Source organism: Apostichopus japonicus, chromosome 18 (assembly GCF_037975245.1).
Source record: "Apostichopus japonicus isolate 1M-3 chromosome 18, ASM3797524v1, whole genome shotgun sequence".
Taxonomy (NCBI): Eukaryota; Metazoa; Echinodermata; class Holothuroidea; order Aspidochirotida; family Stichopodidae; genus Apostichopus; species Apostichopus japonicus.
In genome coordinates this window covers 13,779,345-13,803,460 of record NC_092578.1, presented here as the reverse complement: position 1 = coordinate 13,803,460, position 24,116 = coordinate 13,779,345, and the positions used below count along the sequence as shown (strand labels likewise).

Here is a 24,116-nt window from a genome sequence, read left to right as displayed (position 1 = left end):
TTTTTAGCTTCTGTTGTTTAAAGGCCCATTTTTGGGGGGAAATACATGTGTTATCAAAGTACAACATGCATCATCGGATTTTGTTTGCAATTGGTCTGTAACATTCATATGTAAAAATTGTAAATCAAAATGGAATCATCTCTTATCATCCTTTTAGACGTGAAGTTTTTCCTGCCATCTTATCATTCCTGTAAAGACCTTGTCTGTGAGGACCAGCATGTCGTTGTGATTGCTTACGGGACAGTGTCGGCCGTTCTTCGTGATGAGTCATCCTCGGATCCTGATTGTGACGTTGCATTAGATTCTGAGGCATTCGCTTTCATTTTTCCTTTCTTAAGTTCTGAACCTGATCAACCAGGTCAGCTGTCATTGTTTCTACCTCGATATACGTCAACAGACAGCGTCTATTTCGACCCAAATGTTGCCATAACTAACAAAATACAAGCAGAGAGACTTGTACACAACAGAAATGAAACGCATGTTTCCATCGATTTTCAACACGGCGATTTTAAACTCAAAATGGAGGGACAGATTTCGGGTGGTTGTCACGAGCCGAATGACTACAATCTTCGAGCGTTCGAAGATTACACTCAGGAATTAAGTTTATCGCAAACACCGCCTGATTTTTCGGTGTGTGAAAACTTACATGAATGTAGCTGCGATGTCGACTTCTGTAGCGTGTGGGACCGATATCGGGTAGAATTAACAGAGGCTGGATCGAACGTGTGTCAGTATTGGACACATGCAAGCGACGCCGTCAGCTGTGAAGCCTCGTTCGAGATTCTAGAAATATCAACAGAGTTAAAGGAATATATCGCCTTAGACGGGGATCACACGACAATTGTTGCTGGAGAGATGCAAAAGGGGTCGTTTGGTATTGGTTTAAAGTTTCCTTGTGTCAATGAAGGTATTTGCTAGGTTCTACAAAGTGCGAAATTATTTGAGTTATCATAACACAGACAAATAAGGGGACTTCAGCTTTTTTGTTATTTTTTTTGGGGGGGCTAAAGTTTTGACTGCAATATGTGCATGGTTCTCATAACATTATCAATATTGATTACAGTGATAAAAACAAACGTTCATGGTCACGGCTAAAATTCTCACAGACTAAGCTAACTTGTGTGTGTATCGATCTGTCTCCACCGCCACCTCTCTCCACCCCTCCACCCTCCCCATCCCACCCTGCAGGTATACCGTACCATATAAAATCAATTACAGTATATTATCAATATCAAAATGTAAGTGAACAGACTCCTGTCAATACAAGGAGTTGTTTTATGACTGGATGAGATGGCAGGCAGAATCATCTGACTGAATATAAGAATATAATCACCTCACTTACTTATTTTAATTATCGAATCTATTTGATATTTAATCAACTTTTATTACCTTTACATTAAAATTAATGAATCTCGGCTATTCAAAAAGAAAGTAACAAAGTTAATCAAAGCTGGTTGATGCAGTATCTGAAGCTTTATTTTTAGTCTAAATTTTGTCAGGTGTTATACCCTAAAGTTGTTCTCCTTGGGTTTTAAATGTGATTCATATTATTTCTAAGGTAGCTGGTGGTTCAGAAAATCGATGGTGCTAGAGGGAAAGTTCCGGTGTAAATCATCGAATATGATAGACATGAGGTGGCATACTCCTACTAGAGTCTATATCAATCCGCCCGATTGTTCTCCTTCATGAAAAGTGACAAAATGCAGTAGGAGAACCGGTGTGTATTATTTCGATAAGGTAGATGCCAATGGCTTCTACGCCGCGAGAAATTTGTGAAGCCATACAAGAACGAGGATTTCCCTTTAGATCGCGCAAACTCGGCACACTTCGTTATATCGTACATCTCCCAGGTGACGACAACTGTCAGTTCTCTGTGATATGTTTAATGCATTCGTGGTATCGCTTTGTACATGTCGGCTGAAACTGTCAAAGAAGTCATAGTTGAGTATCTCGTAAATCACCCGCATTATCAAGATTTCACTGAACTTTCACTTGTCCTCATATGTCCTCGGCATGGCACAAGGTGGCACCTATGGGCATCACAGCACTCTCCAAGCTGCCCCAGACGTACATAATATAGAATTGTAGTCATTTCCTCACTTGGTCCAGCTGCTATAGTTTGTATTTCACCAAGACGGTTAGTCGGTACCTTCACCCCGCTTTACGCTGAGGGCGATTGGGAGCACTAAATTTGTCTTAGTAATTGACCGAGAGTAGGAGGAAATGTACCAAGACCAAATAACACTGAACTTTATATCTACCCCGAAATCAATCAACCACCCTCTACATCTTCCTCACCCGATATCGACCAACCACCTTGAGGATCGACCTTACCCGATATCGACCCGTTACCCTTTACATCTATCTCACCCGATATCGACCATCCACCCTTCACATCTACCTCACCAGATATCGACCAACCACCATTGGCATCTACCTCGTCGAATCCACGCCTGCATAATAATTACCAATACCCTTGAAATGTACCTTTACCTGCGACAGTCTCTTAGGCTGGTATCGCGATACTTTCAGGACACTGCAAACATCCTCTCTCCATGATATATATTCCAGAACTGGCCTCTCTGGAAATGACCACCACGTAGTTAGCGTCAGAATAGTCATAAACATCAATGAAAGAGGAGTGGTGCAGTTATAGGGTAGCATACTCCTATTATATAGTCTATATCAATCCGCCAGGATGTTCTCCTTCAGGAAAAGTGCCAAAATGCAGTAGGAGAACATCTTTCTTGATATGTTATCAATCAGGATGTGGTTATTTGTAGCTTGCTTGTTGAAGAGTATGAATGGAAGTAAATGTGGTGCAAAAAAGGGCTCAATTGAGGCAATTTTTTACCCCTTTAGGCCTCCCAGGAGCAGCGAACGAAAATTGTTTACTACTTAGTGAAGAGGTTTGTTTACAAGTGACGAAAACTTCAGACTCTGATAGCAAAAAATCTGCGCGGTCATGATACGGAAAAATTGATGGTGCCATGAAAGGCCAACTTGTCAGCTATCCAGTGATGGGTAGCGTTTAGCTATAGTGAGAACTTAGAGGCCACAGACTTAGAGGCCACAGACAGAGGCTCTAGACTTAGAGGCCACATTACTTTTGTGATTTATTTGTAAGTCAATGGGGCTTTTAATGGGCGTATGCTACCATATAGTGTTACGAAGATTGAAAGATACCTTATGCTTGCCAATATGGATGGTTAAAATCGCCAGAATCTTCTGGAAATGCAAAAATTAAACACGAAGAGTTGAATAATAGACTATAGTGTTTTTTAATACAACGTATGGGCCTTTGGTGGAATCAACTCCTACCTTTGATAATAAGCAGTGTATGCCAGATTCGCGTTGCCATCAGGATTGGCTTTACGGTTGCCTAGGTGTGAAGTTTGGAATGCAATATTACCGATAATGCTGTGTTTTATTGTTCGAGCAAACGGAGAGAAGGATTTTTCAAATGATCACGTGACATATGACGTCTATCTATACAAAGTGTCGCAGCCCCGCTCTGTACGCTTATGATGTCCAGTACCAAACCACACCATCACCGGCCCAAACACACACCGTATTAAAACTAATTCCAGGATGAGCAAATTTCAGACGTGTGAATTGTTTCTTTATCATTGGGTTCGATATTTATAAGTTTAGAATAATTAATCCAAGGATGAGCACTTTTTCTAATTACATTTATGATATATTCTAATAATCTCGTCAACTTAATTGAGCTATTCTTAAACTTAACTGAGCTATTCACGATACAAACCAGTGATAATAATAATGAACTGTACCGGTATACATAATTATGACGGTATCAATTTTTTAAATAAATACTTTAATTGAAATCTGTATATTTGTATAGTGAACTGTCTCTGACATACACGTACTCACGCTTCTCATTTATTTCGTGAACTAAGATATCTTAGTTGAAACTCTGACATTGCAACCCGCGATAAAATCACAGCCGTATCTTTATTCGGCTCTGACTAATATTAAAGGAACTCTAGATAATATTAAACAAGAGCGCCATCATCTTTAATTTACCATAATGCACTTGCTCAAAATGCAGACGACAGGGTTAAAAAATAATAACATGCTGCGTGCACACCATAGAAATTGAAGTAGGGAGAACGACGTCATGCGACATATACTGAAGCCATCCGTCCTAGTGGTGACGCTTTGTTTGTACGGCAAGAAAGTACCGGCGAGTAATACAAACACTACGTATTTGACATAACTAAAGTGATAAAGTTGACATTAATCACTCGAAATTGTGATATCGTAGTTTCACAGGTAATTCTTAGGAAGCGATAGTAGAAGAAATTACATAGGAATCTTATTACTTTACTAGTGTCGTCTGCTCAGCTGTTGTATTGTTATTCACTGGACCATGGATATAGTAAACCTAGACCCTTAGACCGGCTACGGCTGTCCTTTCGAATGCGTTATGACTAAAGCCTAATGAAAAAAATATAACCACCTCATTTTACGTAAAACTGTATCTCTAACGATGGATCCACATGCCAGAATAACATGGGATGACGGAAATGATGTTCTGGGCTTATAAATAACATTTAAAAATAGTAAAATAGGCTACTACCCACTTTGCAACATTAACATTAAACTGAGAACTGCATGCACATACTAATATGGAAAGTATTACCCAATTGTAAGTGTGTGTGGGAAGGTGGTTGGCCGGGAGGAGGGAGGTTTGCTTTTTCACGGCACTTTTCAGGGACAACTATGACACTATTTGAGTGGAGCACTAAAATAAATACAAACAAGTTTTCACAGTTGGTTCTTAAGTCAGGAGTAGAGTACTTACCACTCTAGTCGCCATACATATCTCTGTTGTGCAAAGTACACCTACTCCTTCAATAAGGCGGGTAAAATCAAATTCAGTTTCAAAGTCTAATGCATGTATATGTTGCATATGTTCAATTTCTTTAGTGCACACTCAGATGTGCACACCCACGGTAGCATACGCCAATTAAAAGTGATAAATGAAGTGATTATATTCTGGTATTCAGTCATATGATTCTGCCTGGCTGCCATCTCATCCAAGCATAGAACAACTCCTTGTATTGACAGGCGTCTGATCACTTACATTTTGATATTGATAATATACTGTAATTAATTTTATATGGTCCAGTATACCTCCAGGGTGGGATGGGGGAGGGTGGATGAGAAGAGAGAGTTGGCGGTGGAAAGAGATCGATACACATGCACACAAGTTAGCTTAGGTTGGGAGCATTTATAGCCGTAACCATGAACGTTTGCTTTATTTCACTTTAAGCAATATTGATAATGGAACCACATATTGCAGTCAAAATTTATACCCAAAAAAACCCGAAGTCCCCTTATTTGTCTGTGTAATGCTAACTCAACAATCTCCGTTCTTTGTAGAACCTAGCAAATACCCTGATTGACACATGGAAACTTTAAACCAATACCAAACGACCCCTTTTGCATCTCTCCAGCAACAATTGTCGTGTGATCCTCGTCTAAAGCGATATATTCCTTTAATTCTGTTGATATTTCTAGAATCTCGAACGAGGCTTCACAGTTGACGGCGTCGCTTGCATGTGTCCAATACTGACACACGTTCGATCCAGCCTCTGTTAATTCTTCCCGATATCGGTCCCACACGCTACAGAAGTCGACATCGCAGATACATTCATGTAAGTTATCACACACCGAAAAATCAGGCGGTGTTTGCGATAAACTTAATTCCTGGGTGTAATCTTCCAACGCTTGGAGATTGTAGTCATTCGGCTCGTGACAACCACCCGATATCTGTCCCTCCATTTTGAGCTTAAAGTCGCCGTGTTGAAAATCGATGGAAACATGCGTTTCATTTCTGTTGTGTACAAGTCTCTCTGCTTGTATTTTGTTAGTTATGGCAACATTTGGGTCGAAATAGACGCCCTCTGTTGACGTGTATCGAGATAGAAACAATGACAGCTGACCTGGTTGATCAGGTTCAGAACTTAAGAAAGGAAACATGAAAGAGAATGCATCTGAATCTAATGCAACGTCACAATCAGGATCTAAGGATGACTCATCACGAAGAACGGCCGACACTATCCCGTAAGCAATCACAACGACATGCTGGTCCTCACAGACATGGTCTTTACAGGAATGATAAGATGGCAGGAAAAACTTCACGTCTAAAAGGATAATAAGAGATGAGTCCATTTTGATTTACAATTTTTACATATGAATGTTACAGACCACTTGCAAACAAAGTCCGATGATGCATGTTGTACTTTGATAACACATGTATTTGCCGCGAAAATGAGTCCTTGAAACACAGAGGCTATATAGTGAAAACGGCTAGGTCACACAGTCTATCACACATATCATTAGATCAACTCTTAAAGAAGCTAACCTATATACACATTTGGGATTTAGCCCTTACTTAAAAACTACTTACCACTTTTCTCTGAAGTTATCTCATCAATCCTGGATTGAAGTTTGCTTCGATTTACAGGAATAAATACGCTCCAGCCATCGAACACTTCCTGAGAAAGGTCAACAGTTATAATTTCAGCCTCGACACTCCATTCCACCACAGCTAAGAGGCAACAGAGTAGATACAACTTTGGAAACATCTTGCGACTAGAAACGGAGATGGCCAGAACAATAATGTCATCCTCTTACTTTGCGTGTATTTGATTTCACGTTTAACTTAATGCTTGGTTAGATTTTGAAAAGATTTGCTGGTATATGGGTCTAATATGAATAATATTTAATTTGAAGATGTAACCTAGCTTTTTCTCATCAAACTTTCAAAGATTCGAAATGGACGGTCACAGTTCAATTGCACGTTGCCACTTTCTAATTAATTTGCCGAGATTCATTAATTTTAAAGTCAGGAAACTATCAAAATTAATTAGATATTTAAATATATTCGATAATTAAAATGGGCAAACAATGTAATTATCTTATAATAAGCAATGAGACTATCCTGTCCATACCGACGCATGTAGTCATAAATTTATTGTTTTCGACTTATCATGTTACGTTGTCCATATCCAAGTAGTTTGATATTTAAAAAAGACTTGCTATTGTAATGTCCAGAATGGGCGTAGGAGCCTAATTTTATTCGGGGGAGGGGGCTGTGACGAATTGCACAAAAAAATGTAACCCTTATGGAATGGCGTTCTGGTGAGATCCCCCGCACCTTTGAAATTCGAAGGAATGCTAACAGTGATACATACCATAACATCGTCTTGGACAAAGAAGGAAAGTATGGAGTGCGAACTGTTGCGCCGCAAAATATAATAATTGACGCAAAATGTAATATTAACCAGATAAGTAATCATTTTCGCCGAAAAAATGTAATCTTAACGGAAAATGTGATAGCTTTGACGTTAAATGTAATAATCCTTTAACGAGTCACAGGTAATAACTTTTGACGCAAAATGACATCAAAAATATTAACGAGAAATGTTATATCGCAAAATGTTAATACCTGTGTCAACCAACACAACCGCTATGTGTGCTCTGAATATTAACTGGAATTAACGTAAATACAAGTGATGTAACCAAATTGTTCTATCTATGGAGCTAAAAGGGTTCAGTGAGGTTTAACAAACAGAGTTTGCCAAATATTGATCAGTGCATGTATCATCATCTTTGTAAATTTGTTGTGATGTAATAAACAAATCACTTTGTCTTTCAAAGTAATTTTCTTTTCTTTACAATTTTCTATATTGGTATAGCCATTGTCGTAGAACCCAGTTTCAAATTCGAATGTGGCCGAATTTATTTGGCCCAAATGGCCTGAATTGTACCAATTTGGGGCTTGGAGATGAATCAACCGAATCTTAGCTGATTCAAAAGAATCAGCTAAGAGGTGACTAAAGTGTGAAGTTGTGGTAAGGTTTTGCCGTTAAAAAGAGGCGGGTGGGAGAGATAGAGGGAGGGGGGGGGGATGCGGCTTGGTGATACAACTGGAATGAGGATACGGATGGATTTATGAGGAAAGAGTTTGCATTCGTTGCCGTTAAAGGAGAGGTGGTAGATGATACTGATCCTAAAGAAGAGCTTGCCAAAGGCTTGGAAATCGGGATTTGAGGTTTACTATGGTCGCAAAGCTACTGCCGCTTCCACCAAATGGGTCTCATCTGCAAAAGAGTAGAAAAGGTGTCTACAAAGCATCAAGAACTGATACAACAAGGATTATAGGCGACACTCGACACGGGTGAAGAGCTTACGTAAAGCAGCTTCTAAAACAACTGAGAAATGCGCGCAACACATGGTGGAGCGAGAGGCCAGGAAATATCCCCGGTCTGTCTATGATGTAGGAGAAAGTTCTCACTCATTATCCTGGTCAAATGAATAAAACCAATGGAAAGAAAGTTCATTTCGTATTAGGCCAGGTGCTAAGATGAAGCAATAACCAAACCAGGTATAAAATAAGGTTTGCTTGTCCTATTTCCGAACGAAAAGTCGAGAAGTGGTTTTCATACCAATAACGTAACAAGTACAACAACGCAGAAAGGAAGTGAAAAAAAACGAATAAGTTATTAAAAAGGGTGAGGGTGGATAACAACAGTTCCAGAAGAGCAAAATTCGAGAAATTTTTGAAACCATAAAAGAACGAGAAGAAGGATTTCCTTTTGGACCGAGAGAGGGAGAAAATGTACCAAGACCAAATAACGCTGCACATTATCTCCCCCGAAATCAATCAACCACCCTCTACAGCTCCTTGGAGATCTACCTTACCCGATACCGACCAGCTACCCATTACATCTATCTCACCCGATATCGACAAACTACCATTGGCATCTAACTCACCCGATATCGACCAACCACCATTGGTATCTACCTCACCCGATATCGACCAACCACAGCATTTTTCCAATATCAAACTACTTGGATATGGACAATGTGATTAGTCGAATACAAGAAAGTTATGACTACATGCGTCGGTATAGACAGGATAGTCACACTGCATATTAGAAAATAATGACATTGTTTTCCTGTTTTAATTATCGAATATATTTAACTATCGAATTAATTTTTAATGTGTCTCTACATTAAAATGAATGAATCTCGGCAAATCAATAAAAAAGTAGCAACGTGCATTTTAACTGTGACCGTCCTTTTCAACTCTTTGAAAATTTGATGAGAATAAGTTGGTTACATCTTCAAATTAAATATTATTCATATTAGTCTCATATACCAGCAAATATTTTCAAAATCTAACTAAACATCAAGTTACCCGTGAAATCAAATGCAACACAAAGTAAGAGGATGACATTATTGTACTGGCCATCTCCGTCCCTAGTCGCAACATGTCTCCAAAGTTGTATCTAATCTGTTGCCTCTTAGCTGTGGTGGAATGGGGTGACGAGACTGATATTATAACTGTTGACCTGTCTGAGGATGTGTTCGATGGCTGGATCACATTTATTCCTGTAAATCGAAGCAAACTTCAATTTAGGATTGATGATATAAATTCAGAGAAAAGTGGTAAGTAGTTTATAAGTGAAGGATAAATCCCAAATTTATTAATAGATTTTGCTTCTTTGAGAGTTGATCTAATAATATGTGTGCCAATCTGTGTGACCCAGCCGTTTTCACTTATTAGCCTCCGTTTTTCAAAGGCCCATTTTTCGGGAAATAAATGTGTTATCAAAGTACAACATGCATCATCGGACTTTGTTTGCAAGTGGTCTGTAATATTCATATGTAAAAATTGTAAATCAAAATGGAATCATCTCTTATCATCCTTTTAGACGTGAAGTTTTTCCTACCATCTTATAATTCCTGTAAGGACCTTGTTTGTGAGGACCAGCATGTCGTTGTGATTGCTTACGGGACAGTGTCGGCCGTTCTTCGTACTGAGTCATCCTTAGACCCTGATTGTGACGTTGCATTAGATTCTGATGCATTCTCTTTCATGTTTCCTTTCTTAAGTTCTGAACCTGATCAACCAGGTCAGCTGTCATTGTTTCTACCTCGATATACGTCAACAGAGGGCGTCTATTTCGACCCAAATGTTGCCATAACTAACAAAATACAAGCAGAGAGACTTGTACACAACAGAAATGAAACGCATGTTTCCATCGATTTTCAACACGGCGACTTTAAGCTCAAAATGGAGGGACAGATATCGGGTGGTTGTCACGAGCCGAATGACTACAATCTTCGAGCGTTTGAAGATTACACTCAGGAATTAAGTTTATCGCAAACACCGCCTGATTTTTCGGTGTGTGAAAACTTACATGAATGTATCTGCGATGTTGACTTCTGTAGCGTGTGGGACCGATATCGGGAAGAATTAACAGAGGCTGGATCGAACGTGTGTCAGTATTGGACACATGCAAGCGACGCCGTCAGCTGTGAAGCCTCGTTCGAGATTCTAGAAATATCAACAGAATTAAAGGAATATATCGCCTTAGACGGGGATCACACTACAATTGTTGCTGGAGAGATGCAAAAGGGGTTATTTGGTATTGGTTTAAAGTTTCCTTGTGTCAATGAAGGTAATTGTTAGGTTTTAAAAAGTGCGAAATTTATTGGGGTATCATAACACAGACAATTAAAGGGACTTCAGCTTTTTTATCTTTTTTTTTGGGCATAAGTTTTGACTGCAATATGTGGTTCTCATAACATTTTCAATATTGATTACAGTGATAAAAACAAACGTTCATGGTCACGGGTAAAATTCTCCCAGACTAAGCTAACTTGTGTCAAGTTGTGTGTGTATCGATCTCTCTCCACCACCACCTCTCTCTACCCCTCAATGCTCCCCACCCACCCTCTCTCTGTAAGTGCATGTGTTTCGATACGTGGGTTTTGATAAATGGAAAAAGCCATGGGGTTACTTAGTTCGCATGTAAAACACACCTCTCTGTGTGTTTGTGTGAGTATTTTTTTTTGGGGGGGGGAGGGGTATACTGGACCATATAAAATCAATTACAGTTTCTTATCAATATCAAAATGTAAGTTAACAGACTCCTGTCAATACAAGGAGTTGTTTTATGACTAGATGAGATGGCAGGCAGAATCATCTGACTGAATATAAGAATATAATCACCTCACTTACTTATTTTAATTATCGAATCTATTTGATATTTAATCAACTTTTATTACCATTACATTAAAATTAATGAATCTCGGCTATTCAATAAGAAAGTAACACAGTTAATTAAAGCTGGTTGATGCAGTATCTAAAGCTTTATTTTTAGTGTAAATTTTGTCAGGTGTTATACCCTAAAGTTGTTCTCCTTGGGTTTTAAAAGCGATTCACATTATTTCTAAGGTAGCTGGTGGTTCAGCAAATCGATGGTGTTAGAGGGAAAGTTCCGGTGTAAATCATCGAAAATGATAGACATGAGGTGGCATACTCCTACTAGATTCTATATCAATCCACCCGATTGTTCTCCTTCATGAAAAATGACAAAATGCAGTAGGAGAACCGGCGTGTATTAATTCGATGAGGTAGATGCCAATGGCTACTACACCGCGAGCCATATAAGAACGAGGATTTCCTTTTAGATCGCCTGAACTCGATCTGCGCACTACGTTATTTCGTACATCTCCCAGGTGACGGCAACACACAGTTCTCTGTGATATGTTAATGCATTCGTGGTATCGCTTTGTACATGTCGGCTGACCACCCTTCACATCTACCTCACCAGATATCGACCAACCACCATTGGCATCTACCTCACCCGATATCGACCAAGAACCATTGGCATCTACCTCGTCGAATCCACGCCTGCGTAATAATTACCAATACCCTTGAAATGTACCTTTTCCTGCGACAACCTCTTAGGCTGGTATCGCGATACTTTCAGAACACTGCAAACATCCTCTCTCCATGATATATATTCCAGAACTGGCCTCTCTGGAAATGACCACCACATAGTAAGCGTCAGAGTAGTCATAAACATCAATGAAAGAGAAGTGATGCAGTTATAGGGTAGTATACTCCTATTATAGTCTATATCAATCTGCCAGGATGTTCTCCTTCAGGAAAAGTGCCAAAATGCAGTAGGAGAACATCTTTCTTGATATGTTATCAATCAGGATGTGGTTATTTGTAGCTTGCATGTTGAAGAGCATGAATGGAAGTAATTGTGGTGTAAAAAATGGCTCAATTGAGGCAATTTTTGACCCCTTTAGGCTCCCAGGATCAGCGAACGAAACTTGTTTACCACTTAGCGAAGAGGTTTGTTTACAAGTGACGAAAACTTTAGACTCTGATACCAAAAAATCTGCGCGGTCATGATACGGAAACATTGATGGTGCCATGAAAGGCCAACTTGCCAGCTATGCAGTGATGGGTAGCGTTTAGCTAGTGAGAACTTCTATCTAGACTTAGAGGCCACATTACTTGTGTGATTGAGTGTGTGAGTCAATGGGGCTTTTAATGGGCGTATGCTACCATAGTGTTGCGAAGATTGAAAGATATCTTATGCTTGGCTTTGCGTTATACTTGCCAATATGGATGGTTAAAATCGCCAGAATATTTTGGGAATGCAAAATTTAAACACGAACAGTTGAATAATAGACTAAAGTGTTTTTTAATATAACGTATGGGCCTTTGGTGGAATCAACTCCTACCTTTGATAATAAGCAGTGTATGCCAGATTCGCGTTGCCATCAGGATTGGCTTTACGGTTGCCTAGGTGTGACGTTTGGAATGCAATATTACCGATAATGCTGTGTTTTATTGTTCGGGCAAACGGGGAGAAGGATTTTTCAAATGATCACGTGACATGTGACGTTTATCTATACGAAGTGTTGCAGCCCCGCTCTGTACGCTTAGGATGTCCAGTACCAAAACACACCATCACCGGCCCACGCACACACCGTACAAAAACTCATTCTAGGATGAGCACATTTCAGGCGTGTGAATTGTTTCTTTATCATTGGGTTCGATATTTATAAGTTTAGAATAATAATTCCAGGGATGAGCCCTTTTTCTTATTACTTTTATAATATATGCTACTAATCTCGTCAGCTTAATTGAGCTATTCCCGATAAAAACAAGTGAATAATGAACTGTACATGTATACATAATTAAGACTTATCAAGTTTTTAAATAAATACTTTAATTGAAATCTGTATATGTGTATAGTGAACTGTCTCTGACATACAAGTACTCACGTTTCTCATTTATTTCGTGAACTAAGATATCTTAGTTGAAACTCTGACATTGCAACCCGCGATAAATCACAGCCGTATCTTTATACGGCTCTGGATAATATTAAAGGAACTCTAGATAATATTATACAAGAGCGCTATCATCTTTAATTTACCGTAATGCACTTGCTCAAAACGCAGAAGAGGTTAAAAAATAATAACCTGCTGTGTGCACACCATAGAAATTGAAGTAGGGAGAATGAAGTCATGCGACATATACTGAAGCCACCCGTCCTAGCGGTGGCGCTTTGTTTGTACGGCAAGAAAGTACCGGCGCGTGATACAAACACTACGTCTTTGACATGACTAAAGTGATAAAGTTGACATTAATCACTCGAAATTGTGATATCGTTGTTTTACAGGTAATTCTTAGGAAGCGATAGTAGAAGAAATAACATAGGAATCTACTTACTTCACTAGTGTCGTCTGCTCAGCTGTTGTACTGTTATTCACTGGACCCTGGATATAGTAAACCTAGAACCCTAGACCGGCTACGGCTGTCCTTTCGAATGCGATATGACTAAAGCCTAATGACAGAAATTATAACCACCTCATTTTACGTAAAACTGTCTCTCTAACGATGGATCCACAAGCCAGAATAACATGGGATGACGGTTATGATGTTCTGGGCTTATAACTATCAATTTAATACTAGGAAAATAGGCTACTACCCACTTTGCAACATTAACATTAAACTGAGAACTGCATGCACATACTAATATGGAAAATATTACACAATAATAAGTGTATATGGGAAGGTGGTTGGAAGGAGGGAGGGTTGCTTTTTCACGGAACTTTTCAGGGACAACTATGACACTATTTGAGTGGAGCACTAAAATAAATACAAACAAGTTTTCACAGTTGGTTCTTAAGTCAGGAGTAGAGTACTTACCACTCTATTCGCCATACATGTCTCTGCTGTGGAAGTACACTTACTCTTGTCAATAAGGCGGGTAAAATCAAATTCAGTTTCAAAGTCTAATGCATGTATTTGTATATGTTCCATTTCTTTAGTGCACACTCAGATGTGCACACCCACGGTAGCATACGCCAATTAAAAGTGATAAATGAAGTGATTATATTCTGGTATTCAGTCATATGGTGTTGCCTGGCTGCCATCTCATCCAAGCATAAAACAACTCCTTGTATTGACAGGCGTCTGTTCACTTACATTTGATATTGATAATATACTGTAATTAAATTTATATGGTCCAGTATACCTCCAGGGTGGGATGGGGGAGGGTGGATGGGAGGAGAGAGTTGGCGGTGGAAAGAGATCGATACACACACACAAGTGAGCTTAGGTTGGGAGCATTTTAGCCGTAACCATGAACGTTTGTTTTATTTCACTGTAAGCAATATTGATAATGGAACCACATATTGCAGTCAAAATTTATACCCAAAAAACCCCGAAGTCCCCTTATTTGTCTGTGTAATGCTAACTCAACAAACTCCGTTCTTTGTAGAACCTAGCAAATACCCTGATTGACACATGGAAACTTTAAACCAATACCAAACAACCCCTTTTGCATCTCTCCAGCAACAATTGTAGTGTGATCCCCGTCTAAGGCGATATATTCCTTTAATTCTGTTGATATTTCTAGAATCTTGAACGAGGCTTCACAGTTGACGGCGTCGCTTGCATGTGTCCAATACTGACACACGTTCGATCCAGCCTCTGTTAATTCTTCCCGATATCGGTCCCACACGCTACAGAAGTCGACATCGCAGATACATTCATGTAAGTTTTCACACACCGAAAAATCAGGCGGTGTTTGCGATAAACTTAATTCCTGAGTGTAATCTTCTAACGCTTGAAGATTGTAGTCATTCGGCTCCTGACAACCACCCGATATCTGTCCCTCCATTTTGAGCTTAAAGTCGCCGTGTTGAAAATCGATGGAAACATGCGTTTCATTTCTGTTGTGTACAAGTCTCTCTGCTTGTATTTTGCTAGTTATGGCAACATTTGGGTCGAAAAAGACGCCCTCTGTTGACGTGTATCGAGGTAGAACCAATGACAGCTGACCTGGTTGATCAGGTTCAGAACTTAAGAAAGGTAACATGAAAGAGAATGCATCAGAATCTAATGCAACGTCACAATCAGGATCTAAGGATGATTCATCACGAAGAACGGCCGACACTGTCCCGTAAGCAATTACAACGACATGCTGGTCCTCACAGACATGGTCTTTACAGGAATGATAAGATGGCAGGAAAACTTCACGTCTAAAAGGATGATAAGAGATGATTCCATTTTGATTTACAATTTTTACATATGAATGTTACAGACCACTTGCAAACAAAATCCGATGATGCATGTTGTACTTTGGTAACACATTTATTTGCTGAGAAAATGGGTCTTTGAACAACAGATGCTAATAAGTGAAAACGTCTGGCTTACACAGTCTAGCACACAGATTATCAGATCTAGTCTAAAAGAAGCAAAACCCATATACAAATTTTGGATTTAGCTTTTATACTTAAAAACTACTTACCACTTTTCTCTGAAGTCATCTCATCAATCCTGGATTGAAGTTTGCTTCGATTTACAGGAATAAATGCGATCCAGCCATCGAACTCTTCCTGAGAAAGGTCAACAGTTATAACATCAGCCTCGACACTCCATTCCACCACAGCTAAGAGGCAACAGAGTAGATACAACTTTGGAAACATCTTGCGACTAGAAACGGAGATGGCCAGTACAATAATGTCATCCTCTTACTTTGCGTGTATTTGATTTCACGTTTAACTTAATGCTTGGTTAGATTTTGAAAAAAATGCTGGTATATGGGTCTAATATGAATAATATTTAATTTGAAGATGTAACCTAGCTTATTCTCATCAAACTTTCAAAGATTCGAAATGGACAGTCACAGTTCAATTGCACGTTGCCACTTTCTAATTGATTTGCTGAGATTCATTAATTTTAATGTCAGGAAACTATCAAATTTAATTAAATATTTAAATATATTCGATAATTGAATTAGGAAAACAATATCATTATCTTCTAATATTCAGTGAGACTCTCCTGTCCATACCGACGCATTTTGTCTTTCAAAGTAATTTTCTTATCTTCACAATTTTCTGTATTGGTATAGCTGTTGTAGTAGGGCCCAGTTTCAAATTCGAAAAACCCGCATTGACACCAGGTCCTCGGAACTACAAGTGGCCGAATTATTTGTTTTCATTTGTTATTCTGTTATTAGTTATGACTATAAACAGTTAAGTTATGACTAAGGTATTTTTTAATACATTGTATTGGCCTATGTTGGATTCAAACCCTACTTTTGATAATAAACAGTGTATGCCAGATTACCATTACCACTACCCCCCCCCCCCCCCATACGTATACGCCTATGACGTCCAGTACCAAAACACACCATCACCAGCCCAAACACACACAAAATTTGATTCCAGGATGAGAAAATTTCAGCCGTGTGAATTGTTTCTTTATCACTGGGCTCGATATTAATAATTTTAGAATAATTATTCAAAGGATGACCCTATTTTTAATATTCAATCTTGTCAACTTAATTGAGCTGTTCTTAAATTTAACTGAGCTATTCACGACATAAACAAGTGATAATAATTATGAACTGTAACGGTATACATAATGATGACGGTATCAAGTTAATTGAGCTGTTCTTAAACTTAATTGAGCTGATCTTAAACTTAACTAAGCTATTCACGACAAAAACAAGTGATAATAATAATAAGCTGTACCGGTATATTTAATTATGACGGTATCAATTTTAAAATAAATACTTTAGTTGAAATATGTTTATGTGTATAGAGAACTGTTTCTAAAATATAATGAACAAGTACTTACGTTTCTCAATAATTCCGTGAAAACTAAGCTATCTTAGTTGAAACTTTGACATTGCAACCCGCGATAAAATTAGTAAAATTAGAGCCGTATATTTATACGGCTCTGTCTAATATCAGAGCCTTATATAGAGAGAGTTGCGACAACTCGGGTCCCGGAATTTTCGATCACGTGACCTCATGGCACCATTTTGGGGCCAACTAATTCTGGCCGTATGATCGACAACAACGTACGTTCGAGCAGTCAACATCTGCGCTGCCATCACAAAATGCCTGGCTGTTCAGCGTGGGGTTGTTCAAATCGTCCCGAAAACGGTTCAAAACTTTTCAGATTCCCAACAAACCTAGATTGGAGGAAAACATGGGAGGCAAAAGTAAACAGGCTTCACTGGAAGGCGAACTCCAATCACAAACTTTGTGATGTGAGTACTTCACCTAGGCCTAGTACAATGAACTAAGATTCGTAACACTAGGCCTAGCCTAGTCCATAACCAGCAGGGATGTAAGTCTTCCGTATTTTTACGGAAATCCGGTTTTTTTTTTAATTCCAATAAAGTTCCACAAAATTGTACAAATATCAAATACACAACGCGGCAAAAATGCCTGGCCCGTTGCAGCAAGCTAACTTCAATTTTCACTCATCGATCAACCAAAATACCATTTCCTGTTACACATCGCATTGCACTGTACAACATTGTGTGTGCCATGTGAACATCGTTGCGTACGTGCGAACTTCAAATCGCCATAGCTCATTTCTGTCGTTGAAAAACCTTGCCTAATTCACGTTGATTCGTTACTGCTGGTGCTCGACGTAAGTTTCGGAAATAACGCTTGTGATATTTGTGAGCGGCTAAATCTACGGGATACGCATATGATAGTCGATATTCGTGATCGCTTTCAAATGTGAGACTGTTTTTTATTCCGGATTTCGCTGCGACGTATTCGTTACTTGGAGCTAGCCTAACATAACGATAGTGTGTAAGTAGTCAGAACTAGGGGTATGATGTGTTAGAGCGCTAATACTTTTGAGCTAGCCTAACATAACGATAGTGCGTAAGTATTCAGAGCTAGGAGTAGGATGCGTTAGGACGACATTCCCCCGGTTTCTCCGAATAGTTTTCCGGGTTTTTTTTGGCTGCACTTACATCCCTGATAACCAGGACTGTGGGTTACACCACACAGTCCTTACAGCTATGTATGGTGCACTGTGCAGTGTACATACACACATAGTTAACATCACAGAAAACAGCATAAATTTCAGGCATGAAAATGGTCTATTTTTAACAAGTTCTGATCAAGAAAGTTGCGATGTTGGGATGAGATCTGTTATAAGGTGCATAAAAATATCTCTGCAAAGTTTAGTGGGTATATTCCTTAAATTGAAGGCTCCAGCGTGGCAAGACAAATCGGGGATCTACGAAGCACAGTGTGCAATACAAATCACCAAGGGCTAGCCTAGCCCCCTAATGAAAAACTGCTTGGCTCCATTGAGTCATGAGCTTGTTCGGATTATTATTTATGAAAATTTGGGTGGCGATCTGGCAGACCATTGAAATGATTAATCATTCTGAAAGAAAACTTCTCTAATTTTCGACTTCTGACAACATATTTATGCTTCTGTTGGGGGGGGGGGGTTGTCCGGGGGGTGTTGTCTGGTCACGATTACCTTATCCATTAATAATAGAAGCCCATGCCTAGTAATAGAGGCTCAATTGGTATTTTGAAGAATTTCTGACTTTTTGGATCCTATAGTGTATATAGATGCAGCTTTTTCAAGTTATTAGACATAAAATTCGTAGATAAAAGCCTGACTCTCATACAAAAATATTCTGAAGTAGATCTTTTCAAATTCCAGCAGCAGCTTAGTTCTCATAACGCTGAAATATCCTACTCACATATACCATATATTTGCGATGTGAGTTCCAGATTAGTGTAAATTCCTTACAGCACCCAGTTTGGGTCATATTATGGTGGTAAAGTCCTGTCAGCTGCAATTTATTATTCGTATTTCATACATTTGAAATAAAATTAGGTCATACCCACATTGTGACAGTGGCTGAGTGAGAAATATTCAGCCTAGGCTTCTGTGATGAAGCCTTATGAACCTTCTTCCAACTGCCACGGTATAACACTTAGAACTGCCCACCCCACCCCTCTTTTTCAAAACCAAGGTGAGAAGAGTAACTGCAGCAAATTTCATCTTCTATGACATCAGTCACTGAGAATTTACTCTGACCGACCTGGCTGGTGGGTAGAGGCAACCCCCCCCCCCATGCCTGCCTAAATGTCATACTGTTCTGGGAGTGTTCCAATCTAAATGTACAGTATTCATAGCTATTTTGGTTAATGTGCAACTAAAAATCCCCCCCCCCCTCCACACTAGAACTACAGGTTAGTTTCCTGGTATATATATTACAGTTGCGGGGCCTATCACTGAATAAAATTCAGCATCAATTTTTCCCTCCTACAGGCTCATTTCTCAGAGGACCAGTTTGAGCAGAACCGGGTGGATGGGAAGCGGAAACTGAAGTCGACAGCAATTCCTACCATCTTCCCTCATCGACGATGCAAGAAAGTGCGGAAACCACCAGCCAGAACTTGGGACGCTCCACTGCCAGTGAAACATCAGAAACTGGCAGACCATGATTATGCTCTCCCAATTTCTGATCTGCTGGACAGCCCTGATCTAGGTAGGAAGTTTTATAATTTGTATGCCAGAATCTGAGGATAAATTACAGTATTTAATAAATGGAGCGGGGTCTGGATAGTTAGTAGAATGTGTGTCTTGATAGAAACTAAGTATGTGACACAGGTAACAGCTCTCACACACTCACTCACAGGAGCACATAACTGGAAAACACTTTGCTGCATCCCAATCTGATCTACTACACTTCACTTCCAGTTCTGGGGTCTGCACCGTGTCAGAGGGCTATATACCCACTCCAAGACATGCATTGTATTACTTGGAGTTAAATGATGGAGAGTGTGCCCCAAAAAATCTTAACTGGTCTCCTGTAAAGCCTCATTGCTGCTGTTTGGTCACTAATACTTTGCTCAGTGTAGTAGGCCTACTGTTACTGTATGTGCCCGCTTGGATTAATCATTATATATGTTTAGATCATAGGCTGCCAGGGCGAGGACTCGGTCTGATCGTGAAAACAAATGGTTTTCCGGTTTGAATCAGAGAGCTGCTATCTGCAACCTAAATGATGCAATTTCTGGTTGGGAGTTTGACCAAGTCAGCAAAGTTGTTGTGAAGGAGAGATACCTGGCAGTGTGTTCCACTTTCTGGAACATACATTGGGTGAAATAAGCAGGAAGAAAAATTGGTACCAGTACGTGGTCACAAATCTCTGTACTCTGACTTCTGCCCCTTTTTCGTTCTAGATGAAGAGACACCGAATGAGCAGTCTAGTGATGAAGACCAGCTGCCAGCTAGTGATCAGCAGGATGCAGTGGTCTAAGCCCAAACAGATCCGCCTTCTACTAGCACCGCCCAACCTTATGAAGTGCGATTGAAGGTTAGTGTATGATAGATCCATGATAAAAAATAGTTCAATGATCCTACTGAAAATTGCCCTCTAGACATGCCCGCAAATACAGGATTCGGGTATTGCTGTGACGGGCCGGTACCCGAATAACCCGTTTCAACACTACTTAATTCCTACTCTGGCGGATAGCCCCGTAGCCATACGAAATAAAACTCCCATGCCAGGCAATCTAAATTGTCAATTACCTTCAACATGCAGTGGTGAATTTGAGTGATAAAGAAGCCACAAGGCTTGAAAATAATTTCCTCCCCTGCCAGTGACCTAGAACTGCCAAACACTGGCACTGTTGTATATTTGTTCCTTTGTACTCCTAGTGGGCAGTGGTGGCCTAGCAGTTAGTGCTCTGTACTTTGAATCCAACAGTCCATGTCTGAGTTTTGCCCAGGTAATTGCTGTGTACTGAGCAAAGTACTTTACTAAGATAGGTTCATCCCACCCAGCTGTGTGAGTGTGTGGTGGGTACTAACTTCATTTAGGAACAAGTCACTGTTGGACTGGTATCTCATGCTGGGAAAGTTTTATGCTCCCATCGGCTTCATGCCACAAGAACCCAGATATAAGCAGGAGTGGAGATTAAGGCGATCATTCTTCCAAAGATACTACCTATAATACCTACTCTTTCTAATAGTTGATGACATTCACATATGGTGAAATTCATGGGAATTCTGCAGATCAGATTCGCTCAGAGGGTAGGGCACTGCAAGTGTAATCCAAGGATGGGTTTAATGATGGCGTGACGTGAACAATATGACCAGAGATGGATCAATCATCAAGGTGCAGTTTAGTAACAAGTCCCGAATATACAATGGTAGACTTGATCATGTCCGCAATGAGAGTTGGACCAGCACAAGCAACACCATCCGACAGGGGACAAGTGCTCCACCAGCTTCATGGGATAACCAAGTAGATGACTTATAAAGCTTATTGCCTCTCTCCTTTCATTTACAGAAGACGGTGGACAACCTGAGAACAAGGCTGAGGAGAGTGAGGAAGGAGAAGAGAGAGCTGCTGAAAGCTAAACACCGACAGAGGCGAAAACTGTGCAAAATTTTCTCTGTTGATCAGCTGACGTCTCTGGGGAGGAGCAGCACACGGGGTGTCAGATGGGGTGACGCCACTGTCAAGAAGGCCCTCCAATTACGATTCACCTGTGGCGCCTCCGGATATGATCTGTTTCTTCGACAGAACTTACCCTACCCGTCAATTCGAACACTGCAGAGGAGGATGCAGAACGTCGCCTTCAGACCAGGTATCCTGTCGCAGGTGTTTGAGTTCTTGATGATCGTGGATGAGCACCGACTACAGTGCTCAGATATTAACGAGGCAGGGGTGTAACCAAGCCCATCCTGCTCCCGGGACTGCCATTTTGTGCCCCCATCTGACTGATGCCAGCGTACTCCAGGAACCGACCAGAGGGAGAGGGAGGGATTAATTCATTTTTTTCCCGACGTGGCTGTTTATATCCGACCGATGAGACCAATTGTGATACCCCGAAACAATCCCCCTCCCTGCCCCACATGTCACCGTTAACCCTGCGCTCTAAATTTTGTGGGACTGGAACACAGACAAAATGTGATTCAGGCTTGGGGTAACCGTAATCAGTAATCGTAATCGATTACAATCGATTACATTTTTTGAAGTAATCGTAATCGTAATCGATTACTTTTGTGAAAATTACAAAGTAATCGTAATCGATTACAAGGGCAAAGTAATCTTAATCGTATTACATTTATGATTACAGTGAAATTTGAATGAGAAGGGCAAAATTAGTAGAAATGATTAAACTATTTCTTACTATTGGCTTTTAATGTGACCAAAGAAGTGTTCCTGCTTCTAGAATTCTCTAGCACAATAAACATAAATTATATACTGGGGAATTGATCGCCATATTCAAGGATTTTTTATCACCTGAATTATTCTGTTCAAAAAAAATCACTGCAAATTAAGTATTTTGGTGGATCAGAATTTGCTTTACCAGAGTTGACCACTTTTTGATGAAAATAATTTACTTTTATTTTGGCCTTCCATGTCCCATGTACTGCGGAATGCCCCATTTCAAAGCTGTTTAGTTTTATTTTGGTGTTATAATGTAAAACAGTTTTTAGTTTTGCTGCTATGCAGAAATTATTAGTTTACAAAATATAGTGTTGCATGAAAATCTTCATTTGTTTTACTTTAGTATTTGTCTGTTTACTCTTTGTCTGTTTAAATTGTATTTTTTACTGGACTTATGGGTTACACATCTTAAACGTGTTAAGGCATAAATGTGTAATGCCTGGTAGGAATTGTAGATATACTTCCACAATTTTGTCCGTATATACTGTAAATGCCCTTCCCTTGCCCTATTTCATTGCCCTATTTCCCGGCAGAGAGTTATATTAAACAGATATGCAGAGGATTGTGCAAGTAACCACAATGTAATCATGATTGTAATCACGATTACATTACAATGTAATCGTAATCGATTACTTCAACTTTAGGCTGTAATCGTAATCATACATTCTCAAGTAATCGTAATCGATTACATTCAGATGTAATCGCCCCAAGCCTGATGTGATTGGTCCATTTAGTTACCATAGCAACCAATTTTCAAAGACCTAGCTTCATGATTCTGTGCACCATGTCAGTACCAGTCACATGTCCAAATATCAACTTCATCAGCCATTGCTAGCTCAAGTTACTGTTAATCCCAATTTTGACCAATCACAGGCTTTGTTTGGTTACCATGGCAATAATGGAAGAATGTACATTATTCCGCAACTGTGCAATATGTGTTACAATATGATATATAACCAGTCATAATACAATTTTACTGTACCAGAATATCAACTGTTGAATTTGGACTTCCAAATGTGCCAACCTCATCCCCTTGAACTTGAGCGCAGCCAATCCCTCCCCCCCCCCTCACGTTCGACACTCGACGCCCTACTTACACAGCCTCGGCGCCCAAAAGCACCACAACATTATCAGGCCAAAAATAAAACCCAGAATCCCGCTCACACTTCTACAATGCCATCGAAAAATTCCCCTATCCACCTGAACGCCCATTCCCACACATACTGTATGTTGCCCATTTGGCCCCAAAATGGCGCCCAAATTTCAGTTGTCGCAACTCTCTCTATATAAGGCTCTGTCTAATATTATACACGAGCGCCATCACCATCACCATCATCGTTATGCGCTTGCTCAACGCAGACCTGCTGTGTGCACACGCAGAAGCGCATGTTGACGGAAGGACCATTTTTGTACGGGGGGAGGGGGTAAATGTTAGGTATGCCTATGTCGTCCTGGGGATGGCATCCCCTCCCGTTTTCGAACGTTGGTAAATTGAATGGTGCTTGGACGCACAAATGACACTTTTATTACCTTTGACCTCCACATAAACAATATGATTCTTTTACCAATTATGGGAAAGCCACATGCCAAATATCAGAACTGCAGATGTTAGCTATATTGAGATATTGTGTTTACAAGCTAAGGCATCACACACACAATCACCTAAACTTGACTGTATAAGTACCTTGCCTGCCTACGGCAAGTAACCAAAAGGACAAGGGAGGGGTGGGT

General features: G+C 39.9%; 2 protein-coding genes across 5 annotated transcripts; one reads left to right on the top strand and one right to left on the bottom strand.

Moving 5' to 3' along the window:
* Positions 1–4,719: 4,719 nt before the first annotated feature.
* On the bottom strand, positions 4,720–17,115 carry LOC139958561 (uncharacterized). 2 transcript variants are annotated; one of them, XM_071955699.1, is made up of 3 exons: positions 17,003–17,115; positions 15,669–15,853; positions 4,720–6,173 (listed from the first exon to the last, which is right to left on the bottom strand). In XM_071955699.1, exons 2-3 carry the CDS (start codon positions 15,844–15,846, stop codon positions 5,413–5,415), a joined length of 939 nt encoding a protein of 312 aa, XP_071811800.1. In that variant the 5' UTR covers positions 15,847–15,853; positions 17,003–17,115; the 3' UTR covers positions 4,720–5,412. The 2 variants fall into 2 exon arrangements, with proteins under 2 accessions (XP_071811800.1, XP_071811801.1); XM_071955700.1 differs by lacking the exons at positions 15,669–15,853; positions 17,003–17,115 and adding an exon at positions 6,440–6,628.
* On the top strand, positions 17,099–24,083 carry LOC139958562 (uncharacterized). Of its 3 annotated transcripts, none has more exons than XM_071955701.1 (4): positions 17,099–17,420; positions 19,469–19,688; positions 20,386–20,519; positions 21,498–24,083. In XM_071955701.1, exons 1-3 carry the CDS (start codon positions 17,214–17,216, stop codon positions 20,460–20,462), a joined length of 504 nt encoding a protein of 167 aa, XP_071811802.1. In that variant the 5' UTR covers positions 17,099–17,213; the 3' UTR covers positions 20,463–20,519; positions 21,498–24,083. The 3 variants fall into 3 exon arrangements, 1 of the variants encoding a protein (XP_071811802.1); XR_011789828.1 differs by lacking the exon at positions 17,099–17,420 and adding an exon at positions 17,701–17,809 and having other exon boundaries at positions 21,498–24,082; XR_011789827.1 differs by lacking the exon at positions 17,099–17,420 and adding an exon at positions 17,839–17,976 and having other exon boundaries at positions 21,498–24,081.
* The last annotated feature ends 33 nt before the right edge of the window (positions 24,084–24,116 follow it).